Source organism: Rhinatrema bivittatum, chromosome 3, assembly GCF_901001135.1.
Source record: "Rhinatrema bivittatum chromosome 3, aRhiBiv1.1, whole genome shotgun sequence".
Taxonomy (NCBI): Eukaryota; Metazoa; Chordata; class Amphibia; order Gymnophiona; family Rhinatrematidae; genus Rhinatrema; species Rhinatrema bivittatum.
In genome coordinates, this window is record NC_042617.1 from 120,223,750 (window position 1) to 120,240,891 (window position 17,142).

The 17,142-nt window shown below is 40.7% G+C and overlaps 1 protein-coding gene across 2 annotated transcripts in view; it reads right to left on the minus strand.

Annotated features, from left to right (window-relative positions):
* The window catches only part of UGP2 (UDP-glucose pyrophosphorylase 2), a 100,577-nt gene that overhangs the window by 5,275 nt on the left and 78,160 nt on the right, over window positions 1-17,142 (minus strand). For both annotated transcript variants that reach the window (XM_029593662.1, XM_029593661.1), the window contains exons 7-9: window positions 6,425-6,622; window positions 4,361-4,603; window positions 602-706 (exon numbers count right to left, since the gene is read on the minus strand). In XM_029593662.1, the coding sequence (XP_029449522.1) occupies window positions 602-706; window positions 4,361-4,603; window positions 6,425-6,622 (546 nt within the window). The remainder of the gene's footprint in view (window positions 1-601; window positions 707-4,360; window positions 4,604-6,424; window positions 6,623-17,142) is intronic.

The window sequence follows — 17,142 nt, forward strand, 5'->3', positions numbered from 1 at the left end:
GTACTGAAGAGCTGAGATCACTGCAGGGGTATATCTAGGGTTAAGTCACCTTTGAAACCTGACCCTCTCCCATCTGCTAGCAGAGGAACACATAGCCCACTGGTCCTGAGTCCATCTGGCTAGACGCTAGGAAAGTGAAGTTTCCAGCACTAGTGTCAGTCTATGGGCAGAAGCAGCAGTTCTGTCCCTGGAACCTGAAGTCAGGATTTATGCACAGAAAATTTGCTTTCCAGATCTGGAAAGAAGGGACTCTGGAGAGGATATTTCACCAGTAAAGAAATCTGTAAAAAAACAGAAGATTCCACTCCTGAAGCAGGAATTCAACACAGCTGTGTAGAGAGCCAGTCTTTATGCTCAGGGAAGTGTTAGTTTAAGAAAAAAATTAATATGAACGATTAAAGGAAAAAATATATACATACATATATACACATACACTACAGTTGCACAAAAGCATGAGACAAAAAGAAACTGACTAAGATTACAAAAAAAGAGTGGTTTTTATCTGACAGTATATTGTCTGTTTTTTTCCCCACATATGATTGTCCCTTAAATTTTCTTGTATAGTGCTATTTGGTGGTTTTGTATTCACTGTCATACACACCTTCAGTGCAACATTCTTGCCAAATGTCACATCTCCTGAAACGGTGAGGTGATCCAGTTCCAACATGTCTGGTATGCTTTCAAATCTCCTGAGGTAATCTTGAACCTTTTTGAAATAAAGTAGAAAATATCAATATTAGAATACGGAGTACTAAAATGTCCAATTTTTTACAACAGTTAATTTTGTAAAATGGTGCTAAATACTGGGGGGGACGACAAAAAGTTAAGTGCTTTGGGATTTATAAAAAGTTTGGAGTGGAGGAGTAGCCTAGTGGTTAGAGCAGCGGGCTACAAACCAGGAGACCAGGGTTTGTCCCCTGCTGTTGCTCCTTGGGCAAGTCATTTTACCATTCCTCAGCGCTCTGGGGATAGGGAAATAACTACAGTACCTGAATGTATTCTGCTTTGAAGTGCTGAAAAAGTGCAAAAATCTAAATAAATTTAACCAGGACAGCAGACTGCTGCTCTCTCTCTCTCTCAATTGAACGAGTGTGCGAGGTCTGACATCCTGATTAACAAGAATGTCACTGAGAACGATAGGCACTTGCTTGCTTTTGACACAAAATACTCTTCCAGAAGGGAAAAAAGTTCCCAAAGCTTACTCTGAATAGTCTCCCTCCCACATTTTCTATTGCAACAATACTAGTCTGGTTTGAAAGTCAATTACTTAAAAAAAAAGTTTCAGTAAAATCACTTAAAGATGCAGAGAGCACGGTTCTTAAATTGTTTACTGCTTGATTATACTTTTTCATTCCAAGTTTCAAATGCCTAAATCATGTACAATTAAGAAAAAATAAATCTCAGTCCTAGGAGCAATGCACTTCCATCTAAAAATGAGATCACAGGGCAGATGTGGAAAGCTAAGATTCAGGAGACAGTTAAGCATGTTACACCGACTCCCCGAGGAGGGGATGAGTTCTCCAGACTCAACAGCCTAGGCAGAGCAAAAGGGAAAGGAGGAGGAAAACACACCCTGGATTTCTTTAATTAGTACTTTTGAATAATTGGGGAATGAAATCACAGCTTTTGGGTTTTAAACAAAATTACTTTGGTCTTTAGCAAATAGTTCAACCAATTTTAAACTTTAAAATATTTCAATTTAGCTGACTTGAATGTCAACTAAGCTAAAATGCTTTTTCAGGAATGCAGGACACAGAGTTCAACCCAGAACTAATTTATCCTATTTTCCAGGACACATCCAAATTCAAAAGATCTCATATCCAACAAGCTCTGGCTTACAAGCGAGGTTCCTGCCTGTCATTAGGGTGACCAACTGCCCAGTTTTGGACCGGACAGCTTGCTTTTATCTGTTGTACAGAATCCGGTTATAAGGGTAACCGGACACTGTAAAACCCGGTCAAGCAAGGCCAGGGGCCAATCAGTGGAGGCAACCGGCAGCGCTCCAATCAACTGCCTGTGTTTGGGACTCTGGTTTGACTCCTCCTCCCCCTGCGTCTCCCACAGCTGTGGAGCTGACCTACCGATTAGAGATGTGAATCGTGTGCCCGATCGTTTTAATGATCAGGTTCGGATGGAGGGAGAAAAAAATCGGATCGTTAGAGATGTGAATTGGAATCGGTTCAGATTCCAATTCACATCGTTAATTTTTTAGTGAGGCCTGAGCAGATAAAAAAAACCCCACCCCGACCCTTTACAAATGACCCCTTTGCTCTCCCACCCTCCCCCCCCCCCAAATGTTAAATTACCTGGTGGTCCAGTGGGGGGGGTGTCCCGGCACGATCTCCCGCTCTCGGGCCCTCGGCGCCATTTTGGCTACCACTGATAAAAATGGCGCCGATGGCCCAATAAAAAAAACCCATCTTCTCTTCCTCTGCGACCCCGTGGGAGTCGCAGAGGAAGAGAAGAGTCAAATCTGAGCCCCACACTATGAGGGACTTGGATGATGTTAAAGTAAAGCAGCACATCCACTCCACCGCCGTGGGAGTCGCAGAGGAAGAGAGTCAAACCTGAGCCCCAAAGACAGGCAGGCAGCATCCGCCTAGGAAAAGCAGGGCCCGATTTGAAAGTGAAGAGGGGAAAGGCTGCGGATCCTCCCTCCCACCCCTCAGGTTTCTGGTCCTGCTCAGAGGACAGGGTGGTAACCCTAGCTGTCATAAGATGCACAACACAACCCCATTTGGAAACATTGCCCCGAGGGACGTGGTGATCTCATAGGCCTACTTTCCCTTCAGAAAGGGGCTAAAAAATGCCCTTCAGAGGGTTTACAAAGGGAAAGTTATTTTGTCCCCATTTTGGCAGAGGAATAGGACTGTTCCCTCTTCACAAGTCATCCATGAATGGCCACCTAGTGGTTAGAGCAGCAGGCTGCAAACCAGGGATCAAATCTTGCTGCTGCGCCTTGTGGCCTTGAGCAACTCACTTTACAAACTTAGGGGCCGATGCAATATGGCGAGCTGAGCCGAGCGCACTCTTAATGTGCAGTTGGATGCGGGTAGAATAGGCGCTAATCAATCCCATAATGCAATAAGGGGATTAGCACATATTCAACGCGCGTCCAATGCGGAGTGAACCTAATAGCGCTCATCACATGCAAATGCATATGAATGAGGCTATTAGGCATTCATTCCCGCTGCAAACAGAAAAATGTGTGTCTCGAATACACATTTAACTGTCATCTATTAATGCCTGCCAGGAGCAGACATTAATAGATGTGCGCATCAAAAAAAGAAAAGAAATAAAAGAAAAAAAATTGACAGTCTGACCCATCACAAAAACCGATGCCGAGTTTAACGGCATCGGTTTTTGTTACTGGCAGACAGCCACAAAAACAGACGCTGATAAACTCTGCATTGGGTTTTATCGGTGTCAGTTTTCATGACCGGCGTACGGCAGTCAAGAAAACAGTTTGGGTTCGCTTTAGCAACCCTCAAATTTTAATATTACATGGCAACCCCTTTGGGGCAGCATGCGCATGAACAGTCAGCGCCCGCTTTCTACGCGACTTTATTGCATTGGCCCCTTAGACTGTGAGTGCTCCGGGGACATGGAAATACCTACAATACCTGAATGTAATCTGCTTTGCTGAAAAAAAGCAAAATATAAATCAAATAAATGGTAAGACTATGTGCTGCGGCTACTTGACAGAAGAGTTTCAAAGGACATACTGGGGCCGATTTTAAGCGCACGGAGTACATTTGTGCGCTCTACTCGGCGTGCACAAATGTACACCCGATTTTATAAAATGTGCACTCTGCCGCGCACATGTTATAAAATCCGGGGGTCGGCGCGCGCAAGGGGGTGCACACTTTTTGAAAGCCCCGGAACATACGCATGTCGCGGGGCTTGTGCGCGCTGCCGAGCCTATGCAAAATAGGCTTGGCGCGCGCAGGGGTAGGTTTTCAGGGGTTACGCGCGTAACCCTTTGAACATCTACCCCACTGTGCACAGGACATGTAATAGGCTCAGTGGTGGGGTTTTTGTTAAGAAAAAATACAGGTTGGTCCAGCAGCAGCCTCCATCTTCCATTCTTCTATAATGGGGAAAAAGGAAGAGATTTGCTGCAGTGAAACATAGCAGGTCAGTGACCTGGCAGAAAATCATCATTAGGTTCACACCAATTAAAGGAACTTTTTAGTTCCTTTTAACTTCTGGGCGTGTGTATAGGCCTAAGGGTATGAAATTATGCTGCACAGATTGCTTCTCACTAGCCATTCGGAAATGCAGTTTTAATAAATATAAAACCTACCCACTGCGCATATTTTTACAATTTGATCTCGGTATATACTATGCAAGTTCTTACCTTTGTAAAAGAGCTTCCCAGTTTGACCAGAGGTACTGTAGGAAATTCTCGTTTCTCACTCATAGTTAAGGACCCAGCATTAAGACTATACAGGTTAGACATCACAAGCACAAGATCTGACGTGGTCTTTACAGGCAGGAAACGGCTTCGAGGAACATTAATACCCAAGGAGTTTTCAAAACTTTTAACAGCAGCACCAACAGCAGTCTCCAGCTGAATAACATTTAAGCCTCCATCCAAAGTCTGAAACCCAAAAATATAGATCATGTTTACAAAACTTCCTGAGAAAAGATGGTGTACCTTTAAAACCAAAATTCCTATGGAGGACAGAGATGACATGCTTATATTGGCATTACTTGATGAGCATGACTGGAAGTCTGAGCTCGTGTTGAATACTTTTCAACAATATAAGAGCAATGGCTTTCATGCAGCTATATTTTTAGAAACACCGTGCTTAACAACCAGATTTACAGTAACCATAATTGTGATGGTATGCATATTTAGCCCTATCAAGCTGGGCCCTATAGGAGTATGCACTAAACTGTGATTAAAACATATTTGATGTTATTGCAGAGATACTGCGCAATCAGACCTGGATAACCCATAAATGCTGGTCAAATTATCCTATTTGCCTGGATTTTAAAGACAGAAATGGCACTCAGCAGTCCCTCTTCAAAAAAAAGTTTCATTGCGCGGGAAAACTGCAATAAAATAAAGCATGAGTAAAAATACTAATGGTGAGACCACCTACTTCTAACAGTGGTTACATTTTAGATATTGGGTAACATCAAGATGTAAACATTCACAATTAAAGGTATTTAGAAAAACAGATCGAATTTCACAATATATTAACTATACAAGTGAATAACATTTCCCCAGTATGAGGCTAAATGAGGCCAATGGTTATATTTTATGCCACCTATCAGCAAAGCTTTGCTAGAGCCCTGGCTGACTGTTTGGGTCAGAGCTCTGATGGCTGTTAAAGTCAGACAGCCAAACCAATTACAATCCTCATGGCCTCAGGAGCCAAACTGGCAGCATACATTCTGCTGAATATTAAAAAAAAAAAAAAAAAAAAAGGTGTGGTACGCAATTCAAGTTCTTGCTCACACCAGGCTCTCAAGCAGAAAAGAGAAATATACATTCCTCACAGCAGTAAGTGCAGTCAAAAGTGGAGATGTGCATTTGACTGGGGAAGGGTTGGTTTGTTTTAAAAGACCAAAGTTTGGCTTTCTTATTACTATCCAGCTCATCTTCCTCTCCTGAACCTAGGCCCCACAGGTGTCTCTTCCACTGGGTGCCAGTTCTCTTCATTTTAAGTACTGAATTTTTCTGTGCTGCCCAGGCATGCCGTTAGCTCTCCCTGTTGCTGTATTGCATTCACCGCCTACTTTTGTTTCATCTGAAATTACTTCTGAATTTCCTGTTCAGCCATTACAAGTTCCTGTCTTTCTGATAAGTGGCTAACAGATTTTTGTATCTCTGATGCACAGACCCAAATTCCTTGATCATTCTTTCAGATTTTTCAACTCCTTTCGTTTCTTCCACCCAACTGCGTGTGTCTATCCCCTCACAGATTTTGTATTTTACCTCTAATGAAGAAAACTGGCCTTAGCACCAAGCTCTGAAGTACCCGGTGTTCACTCTACTTTCATCAGCATAACTTCCATTGACCTGAGTTCCAAGGCTTACTCTGTTCCTCACCCAACTGACAGCTTTCTATTCTGCTCTCATACTGCTTAGTTTTCTTTCTTACCATATTTGAAACCGTGCAAAAAGTCTTACTGAAGTCCAGATAGGCAACATTTGCTGCATATCCCTGATCCCCCACATCACCTCATTAAGAACAGACTAGTTTGTCTGATAAGACCTTCTCTTTGTGAAACCATGTTGTCTGGTGTCCTGTAATGTAGTTATTTTGAGGGGCAGCACTCTTTAGTAGTGCTGGGAAAAAAAAAAAAGCGACTGGAGCTGCTGAACCTGAAGGTCAGGAGTGAAACATGTAACTGATATTGCAGGATTCAAGAAAGAATACATTTTTCAAGGTCACAATGTTATACTTGCCTTAGGGTTAATAATGATTTCCATATCAATCGCGTTCCGCTCCTGTAGCCTTTTAATTGCAGGTAAAGAAATCCACAAGTTGTTTGTGTTGAATATTTTAAATTTTGACACAGACTTGAATTCATCAACATGTGGTTTTGGAACTTGAGCTATTTCTACCAGTCTTAGTTTCCCTTCGTATTGCGTGAGAGTGCCACCCTGTAAACAGATACATACTGTAAAATCCTTCGACGGTTTCCCATATCAGTATTTCAAACTCTTGCTAAATACATAAAGTATGCATTTTATTTGATAGCGGTCAAACAGAATTACAGTATTTTCATTTTGTTATGAAATACAGTATTCATTGAAACAGTTCCCATTTTTAATAGGCAGTATTCTTGGTTAGGTACTGAAAAGTTAAGTGACATGTAGAATATAACTGATACTATCCACGTACTCTAAAATTATTCAAATAGATAATAAACATCTACACGAAAAAATGTTACTATAAGATTTAAAAAGTAGCCTATACCACAGCTGCTCTATTACCACTGCTGTTGCAAGAGAAAAATAAAACAAATTTGCTCTTTACTCCGCTTACTTGTATAAACTGAGTTACCACTTTTTAGGAAAATAAAATGCTGATCTTTAGAAGCACTATATGTATGTACTGGCAGATCCGAGAGTCTGGGGGAGGGGGGGCGGGAATAGTAAAAGGTCCTGTGAACAGGAACTGCTGGCCTTTATTGGAGGAGCAAAACTACAACAGATAAGATTTTCTGGCTGAATTCAAATGCAAAGACCTTATTTTGAAGAGAGATGATTTTATTAATAACTTGTTCTTTTGATTTTTGAAAAAGGGAATTTTTTTGCCTTTTTTTTTTTTTTTGTTAAAGACATTTTTTCTACTTAGTTTTAGAAAGGAAGAGTAGAGGGAAGAGCACCCTCCTCCCTCCCCACCCGTACCTTCGCTTCTATCTTTATAGAGTACCCACTAGTTAGGGGGGGTGAACATTGGTTGACAGAATGTCACAAGGAAGTAATTTAGATACATTTATTACTGTGGAATCAAATAAAGTTTCAGGAGGACATTAGTGATACCATAGTAGATATTGCAGGTAATTAATTTTCAGGATAAGAGAAAAATACTGGTTGGTACCAGAAGAAGCAGTGAGAGCAAATGAATTAGTTCATTCAATGTTTCTGCAAACAGAACAAATTCTTGTGAGCTGACTGGTATTTATTTATTTATTTAAAGGCTTTTATATACCGGAGTTCATGCACTAGTGCATACCACTTCGGTTTACACGGAACAAGGAACAGAAAATTACATCAAACAGATTGAACAATTAAACAAATATACAATTACATCCAACAATTGGGTATAATCTAATGTTGTGACTGGTAGCATTATGTTAGATCTTGTGGGAGCATTGAGAGGAGAGGAAAATCGGTAAGTACTATTTTGGGAAATTTTAGAACTTAAAAAGTTTCAGGAAGAAGTAAACTACTGGGGCACATTCTTTAGTATGTTTGTGTGTCTATATTGAATAGCTAGTCAGAAGGCAGGCAGAAGCCACGAGTTTGGGTGTTTTTGATTTATAGGTAGGAGACACTTAAAACATAGGATTGCCCCAGGCCTTATCAAGAGTAATCATCCCCTTGTAGGTCACTACAAATAGTGGGTAAACTGATAAATTATAAGACTCAAATTGTACGTAAACTACTCCCATAGCAACCTAAACTTAACTAAGAACTGAACAAAATTAAGGTGAAGGCAGCAGTCCAGCAGTGAGGAGGCCTTCCAGTCTTTTGCAGAGAATGTCACATGTATGATTTTTTACCCACCAGTGAGAGGTTATGTGTGCGCGCCTGGTGCAGAGAGCTACTGTCTCTCAGAGAACAAGTCCGATCTCTGGAGGCTAAAGTGGCAAACCTGGAGGAGATGAGGCAGACAGAGGTGTATAGATGAGACCTTCAGGGACATAGCAGCCAAATCCCAACTCCAGTCTGGCAGCCCTATGCTGCCTTGGAGGAGGAAGGTCTCCTGGTCAGAGAGCATCAACCTGGTGCAGCAGGAAGTGATCCTGTAGCAAGGACCTGCTCTCCAGGTGATGCATTGTCCTCTCACACAGAGGACATGTCTCCCAGGGCTACTGCCCAGGATGGAAGGATTAGGTCGGCCATCATAGATGGTGATTCAATTATTAGGAATATAGATAGCTGGGTGGCTGGTGGGCGTGAGGATCGCCTGGTAACTTGCCTACTTGGTGCGAAGGTGATGGGCCTCACACGTCTCCTAGATAGTATTTTAGACAGTGCTGGGGAGGAGCCGGCTGTTGTGAAACATATGGGCACCAACGACATAGAAAAATGTAAGAGGGAGGTTCTGGAAGCCAAATTTATGAAGACCGGAACTTCCAGGGTAGCATTCTCTGAAATGCTCCCTGTTCCACACGCAGGTCCCCAGAGACAGGCAGAGCTCCGGAGTCTCAATGCGTGGATGAGACAATGGTGCAAGGAAGAGGGGTTCAATTTTGTAAGGAACTGGGGAAACCTTTTGGGAAAGGGGGGGGGGGGGGGGAGTCTTTTCTGAAGGGATGGGCTTCACCTTAACCAGGGTGGAACCAGGCTGCTGGTGCTAACCATTAAAAGGGAGATAGAGCAGCTTTTAAACTAGAACAAAGGGGAAAGCTGGCAATCACTCAGCAGCACATAGTTCGGAAGGAGGTATCTTCCAAGGATACTAATGAAGCATTAGAGTTAGAACATCCCAACAGAGAGGTTCCAATAATTAGAAGAGTAGTCCATGTGCCTATAAGTAAAGAATCACCTGAGCTAAATGATTCTGAATTATCCCCGACAACTGAAAAGCAAAAATGTTAATACAAACAAAACACACTTTGAAATGTTTGTATACTAATGCCAGAAGTCTAAAATGTAAGATGGGACAGTTAAAAGTGTATACAAGTGAATGACAGACAGACATAATTAGCATCTGAGTCATAGTGGAAGGAGGATAATCAATGGGATAATGCTATACCAGAGTACAAATTATATCGCAATGAGAGAGGAGCAACTTGGTGGCGGGGTGGTGCTTTATGTCCAGGATGGCATTGAGTCCAACAGGATAAACATCCTGCAAGAGACTAAATGCACAATCAAATCTTTATGGGTAGAAACCCTTTGTGTTGAGGAAAGAGTATAGCGATAGGAGTATACTACTGTTCAACTGGCCAAAGTGAGACAGACAGTGAAATGCTAAGACAAATTAGGGAAGCTAACCAAATTGGTAGTGCAGTAATGGGAGATTTCAATTACCCCAATATTGACTAGATAAAAGTGCATCAGGACATGTTAGAGAGATAAAGTTCCTGGATGAAATAAATGACAGTTTTATGGAGCAATTGCTTCAGGAATGGACGAGAAAGGGAACAATTTTAGATATAATTCTCAGTGGAGACCAGGATCTGGTGAGAGATGTAACAGCGGTGGGGCTGCTTGTCAATAATAATCATAGCAATCAAATTTGAATTAATGACAGGAAGGGGGACAGTAAGAATATTCATGGCTCTAGCAGTAAACTTTCGAAAGGGAAACTTTAACAAAATGATGAAAGTAGTTAAAAAAAACAAAAAAAAAAAAAAACCAAAAGACACAAAGTTATAACTGCAAAGGTAAAGTGTGCGCAACAGGTTTGGACATTGTCTAAAAATACCATCTTAGAAGCACAGTCCAGATATATTCCACACATTAAGAAAGGTGAAAGGAAGGCCAAACAACTGCCAGCATGGTTAAAATGTGAGGTGAAAGACTTTTAGCCAAAAGATCTTCATTCAAAAATTGGAAGAAGGATCCATCAGAGGAAAACAGGATAAAGCATAAGCACTGGCAAGTTAAATGTAAGACATTGATAAGACAGAGAATCTGAATAAGTTGGCCTTCAAGGCAAAAACTCATAATAAAAACTTTAAAAAATATATCCGAAGCAGAAAGCCTGAGAGGGAGTTGGTTGGACCATTAGATGATTGAGGGGTTAAAGGGGCACTTAAGGAAGATAAGGCCATTGTGGAAAGACTAAACAAATTCTTTGCTTTGATATTTACTGAAGATGATGTTGGGGAGATAGCCGTTCCAGAGTTGGCTTTCAAGGGTGGTGATGATTCAGATGAAATGAACCAAATTATGGTGAACCTGGAAGATATAGTAGGTCAGATTGACAAACTGAGGAGTAGTAAAATCACTTGGACGAGATGGTATACACCCCAGGGTTCTGAAAGAACTAAATGAAATTTCAGAACTATTAGTAAAAATTTGTAACCTATCATTAAAATCGTCCATGGTATCTGAAGACTGGAAGGTTGCCAATGTAACATTTAAAAAAGGGCTCCAGGGGAGAAATGGGAAACTATAGATTGGTGAGCCGCCCCCTCCTTTGTCTCGACTAACCCTATCCCTCCCTCCCCAAGTTATTTAGTTACTTGCTCTGTTACTGCGTTTTTGTTACATACTGTTTTTTGTAAAGGCTTTGCCTATATATCTTTTGGTTGTAAGTTACTTGTAAACCGGCACGATGTGCAAACGGTTGCCGGTATATAAAATTAAATAAATAAAAATAAATAAATAAAGAATAAAATCACAGATATTTAGATAGACATGGTTTAATGGGACACAGCCAGCATGGATTTACCCAAGGGAAGTCTTGCCTCACAAATCTAAATTTTTACAAAGAGATTAATAAATATGTGGACAAAGAACCGGTAGATGTGGTGTATTTGGATTTTTAGAAGGCATTCAACAAAGACCCTCATGAGAGGTTTCTAAGAAAACTAAAACGTCATGTGATAGGAGGCAGTGTCCTTTTGTGGATTGCAAACTGGTTAAAATACAGGAAACAGTAGGATTAAATGGTCTGTTTTCACAGTGGAAAAAGGTAAGAACATACCATACTGGGTCAGACCAAGGGTCCATCAAGCCCAGCATCCTGTTTCCAACAGTGGCCAATCCAGGCCATAAGAACCTGGCAAGTACCCAAAAACTAAGTCTATTCCATGTTACCGTTGCTAGTAATAGCAGTGGTTATTATCTAAGTCAACTTAATTAATAGCAGGTAATGGACTTCTCCTCCAAGAACTTATCCAATCCTTTTTTAAACACAGTTATACTAACTGCACTAACCACATCCTCTGGCAACAAATTCCAGAGTTTAATTGTGCATTGAGTGAAAAAGAACTTTCTCCGATTAGTTTTAAATGTGCCACATGCTAACTTCATGGAATGCCCCCTAGTCTTTCTATTATCCAAAAGAGTAAAATACCGATTCACATCTACCCGTTCTAGACCTCACATGATTTTAAACATCTCTATCATATCCCCCCCTCAGCCACCTCTTCTCCAAGCTGAAAAGTCCTAACCTCTTTAGTCTTTCCTCATAGGGGAGCTGTTCCATTCCCTTTATCATTTGGTCGCCCTTCTCTGTACCTTCTCCATTGCAAATATATCTTTGAGATGCGGCGACCAGAATTATACACAGTATTCAAGGTGCGGTCTCACCATGGAGCGATAGAGGCATTATGACATTTTCTGTTTTATTCACCATTCCCTTTCTAATAATTCCCAACATTCTGTTTGCTTTTTTGACTGCTGCAGTACACTGAACCGACGATTTCAATGTGTTATCCACTATGACGGCTAGATCTCTTTCTTGGGTAGTAGCACCTAATATGGAACCTAACTGTGTAACTATAGCATGGGTTATTTTTCCCTAAATGCATCACCTTGCACTTGACCACATTAAACATTGGAGTGCCTCAGGGATCTATACTAGGACCAGTGCTTTTTAATATATTTATAAATGATCTGAAAAGAGGCACAACAAGTGAGGTGCTTAAATTTGTGGATGACACAAAATTATGTAGAGTAGTTAAATCTCAAGCGGATTGTGATAAATTGCAGGAGGACCTTGTGAGACTGGAAGATTGGGCATCCAAATGGCAGATGAAATTTAATGTGGACAAGTGAAAAGTGATGCATATAAGGAAAAATAACCTTTGCTGTAGTTACACAATGTTAGGTTCTATCTTAGGAGTTACCACCCAGGAAAGAGATCTAGGTGTCATAGAAAATCAATGGTTCAGTGTGCTGTGACGATCAAAAAAAAGCAAACAAACAATGTTAGGAATTATTAGGACTGGAAAATAAAATGGATGTCATAATGCCTCTGTATCGCTCCATGGTGAGACCGCACCTTGAGTACTTTGTGCAGTTCTGGTCACCACTGGAGAAAGTACAGAGAATGTCGACCAAAATTATAAAGGGGATGAACAGCTCCCCTATGAAGAATGTCTAAAGAGGTTAGGGCTATTCAGCTTGGAGAAGAGATGGCTGAGGGGGAATATGATAGAGGTCTACAAAATCACGAAAGGACTTGAACAGGTAAATGTGAATCAGTTATTTACTCTTTCAGATAATAGAAATACTAGGGGGCACTCCATGAAGTTAGCAAGTATCTCTTAAAACAAATCAGAGAAAATTCTCACTCAATGCATAATTAAGCTCTGGAATTAATTGCCAGAGGATGCAGTTACGGCAGTTAGTGTAGCTGGGTTTTAAAAAAGTTTGAATAAGTTCCTAGAGCAGAAGTTCATAAACTGCTATTAATCAATAAGGATTAGTAGCTTGGGATGTATTCATTTAATGTTTGGGTACTTGCGACTTGGTTCTCCACTGTTGAACACAGGATACTGGGCTTGAAGGACCCTTGGTCTGACCCAGTATGGCATATCTTATCTTCTGATTTACCAGATAATTTTCTATTCTGTTTTATTTTTAGGTACACACAAAGCTTTTTCCAATTATAGGATTTACAGCTTCACCAAATTTTTCACTCATATCTGTATGCATTGTGATTTGAGCCACAGCAAATTAAATCCTGTAACAGATGATATTTCAGTAACTCACCCAACTGCCAGAACCAGGGGCAACACACTGAGTTATACTGGCCACATTTAACAGAACAGTTATGTACAGATGTTTGCCATCTTTAATCTTCTGAGGAAAGGGCAAAGCCTCAAACTTTATGGGTAGAAATCCCTTGTGTGTTGGGGGAAGACTATAGTGATAGGAGTATACTACCGTCCACTTGGTCAAGATGGTGAGACTGACAGTAAAATGCTAAGAGAAATTAGGGAAGCTAACCAAATTGGTAGTGCGGTAATAATGGGAGACTTCAATTACCCCAATATTGACTGGGTAAATGTATCATCGGTACATGCTAGAGATATAAAGTTCCTGGATGGAATAAATGACATTTTTATGGAGCAATTGGTTCAGGAACAGACAAGAGAGGGAGCAATTTTAGATTTAATTCTCAGTGGCGCACAGGATTTGGTGAGAGAGGTAATGGTGGTGGGGCCGCTTGGCAATGGTGATCATAATATGATCAAATTTGAATTAATGACTGGAAGGGGGACAGGAAGCAAATCCATGGCTCTCGTGCTAAACTTTCAAAAGGATATTTTGAAAAAATGAGAAAAATTGTAAGAAAAAAGTGAAAGGAGCAACTACAAAAGGTAAAAAAGGTGTGCAAGAGGCGTGGTCATTGTTAAAAAATACCATCCTAGAAGCACAGTCCAGATGTATTCCACACATTAAGAAAGGCAAAACGATTACCGGCATGGTTAAAAGGGGAGGTGAAAGAAGCTATTTTAGCCAAAAGATTGTCATTCAAAAATTGGAAGAAGGATCCAACAGAAGAAAATAGGATAATGCATAAGCGTTGGCAAGTTAAATGTAAGATATTGATAAGACAGGCTAAGAGAGAATTTAAAAAGAAGTTGGCCATAGAGGCAAAAACTCACAGTAAAAACATTTTAAAATATATCTGAAGCAGAAAGCCTGTGAGGGAGTCAGTTGGACAGTTATTTGTTCAAGGGGTTAAAGGGGCACTTAGAGAAGATAAGGCCATCACGGAAAGATTAAATGATTTCTTTGCTTCGGTGTTTACTGAAGAGGATGTTGGGGTTTTCATGGGTAATGATTCAGATGGACTGATCCAAATCACGGTGAACCTAGAAGATGTGGTAGACCTGATTGACAAACTGAAGAGTAGTAAATCACATGGACCAGATGGTATACTCCCCAGAGTTCTGAAGGAACTCAAAAATGAAATTTCAGACCTATAAAGTAAAAATTTGTAACCTATCATTAAAACCATCCATTTTACCTGAAGACTAGAGATTAGCTAATGTAACCCCAATATTTAAAAAGGGCTCCATAGGCGATCCAGAAAACTACAGACCGGTTAGCCTGACTTCAGTGCCAGGAAAAATAGTGGAAAGTGTTCTAAACATCAAAATCACAGAACATATAGAAAGTCATGGCAAGTCTTGCCTCACAAATCTACTTCACTTTTTTGAAGGAGTTAATAAACATGTGGATAAAGGTGAACTGGTAGATGTAGTGTACTTGGATTTTCAGAAGGCGTTTGACAGAGTTCCTCATAAGAGGCTTCTAGGAAAAGTAAAATGTCATGGGATAAGTGGCAATGTCCTTTCGTGGATTACAAACTGGCTAAAAGACAGGAAACAGAGAGTAAGATTAAATGGACAATTTTCTCAGTGGAAGGGAGTGGGCAGTGGAGTGCCTCAGGGATCTGTATTGGGACCCTTACTTTTCAATATATTTATAAATGATCTGGAAAGAAATACACAAGTGAGGTAATCAAATTTGCACATGATACAAAATTGTTCAAAGTAGTTAAATCACAAGCAGATTGTGATAAATTGCAGGAAGACCTTCTGAGACTGGAAAATTGGGCATCGAAATGGCAGATGAAATTTAATGTGGATAAGTGCAAGGTGATGCATATAGGGAAAAATAACCCATGCTATAGTTACACAATGTTAGGTTCCATATTAGGTGCTACCACCCAAGAAAGATCTAGGCGTCATAGTGGATAACACATTGAAATTGTCGGTTCAGTGTGCTGCGGCAGTCAAAAAAGCAAACAATGTTGGAAATTATTAGAAAGGGAATGGTGAATAAAATGGAAAATGTCATAATGCCTCTGTATTGCTCCATGGTGAGACCGCACCTTGAATACTGCGTACAATTCTGGTCGCCGTATCTCAAAAAAGATATTATTGTGATGGAGAAGGTACAGAGAAGGGCGACCAAAATGATAAGGGGAATGGAACAGCTCCCCTATGAGGAAAGACTAAAGAGGTTAGGACTTTTCAGCTTGGAGAAGAGACGGCTGAGGCGGGATATGATAGAGATGTTTAAAATCATGAGAGATTTAGAACGGGTAGATGTGAATCGGTTTTTTACTCTTTCAGATAACAGAAGGACTAGGGGGAGGCACTCTGAAGTTAGCATGTGGCACATTTAAAACTAATCTGAGAAAGTTCTTTTTCACTCAACGCACAATTAAACTCTGGAATTTGTTCCCAGAGGATGTGGTTAGTGCAGTTAGTGTAGCTGTGTTTAAAAAAGGATTGGATAAGTTCTTGGAGGAGAAGTCCATTACCTGCCATTAAGGTGACTTAGAAAATAGCCACTGCTATTACTAGCAACGGTAACATAGAATAGATTTAGTTTTTGGGTACTTGCCAGGTACTTGTGGCCTGGATTGGCCACTGTTGGAAACAGGATACTGGGTTTGATGGACCCTTGGTCTGACCCAGTATGGCATGTTCTTATGTTCTATTTACCTCCCTGCTTTCCCTAGATAATTGCATATGGCTTATTTAAGAGCCTATTTACTAAGCTGAGGTAAGGAAAAAAAATGCAGGATTGGCAAATAAATGTGAATTGGTAAGCAAATACTACACATTATATACAGTGATGCTGTGCATTATTTGCCTTGCTGTAAATAAAATCAGCTGCAATGTGAGTTTAAAAAATAAATAAAAAGGAGCATCACATACAAATGCTTGCAAATCAGCTCATTATGCAAAAGTAGTATGGCTTATGAATAGTTTTCACAAGTTGCACTAGTCCTGAAGGTTAACTGCACCTCAAGAAGTGTTGGTGACATTTTGGCAAGAACATAAGCAGGCTAATGCATGTGCTGATGCTCTCAGGCCAACCCCAGGCACTAGATTTAAATCTGGTGGTGGTAAATAGGGCGGGGGGGGGGGGGGAGAGGGGGGAAGTTTATGGTGCTATACGTAGCCCAGGCCACATTGCCATGGCTGGGAACACAATTTTCCCAACTGTGGCAATAAAAAGAAAATTCCCATGGGTTTACAAATTGCAGTACCAGAGTTGGTAAATTCCATGGGAATTTTCTCATGATAAAAAACAGCATGGAAATGTGCTGTTTCACTGCAGCTTAGTAATCTGACCAATTAGTCTACAAATCAGAGATTACCCGATTCAAAAGGAACATGTTAATGCCAACTGCTGCTAAATCTATAGCAGGCTGGTACCGGCCCTAAATTTGAGACTTTCAGTTTAAAAAAAACAAAACAAAAAAACTGGCAATACAATTTACCACTTCTAAGTGTAAAACAGAAACATGCAACTGAAAAGTTCTATTTTTTTTAACCTGTTGTATGAAAATAAAAGTGCTTTTGATTTTGGTTTTTCACTAGCCAGCCTGCCCACCTGTCTGACACCAATATAAGACAGGAAGAATGCCTGGTAGGAAGAAAACCCAGAACATAAGTTCTGATGAGGAAGCAGCTGCAGGAACGGAGCAGGAGCGCTGGTGGGGGGGTCCCAGACCTCGC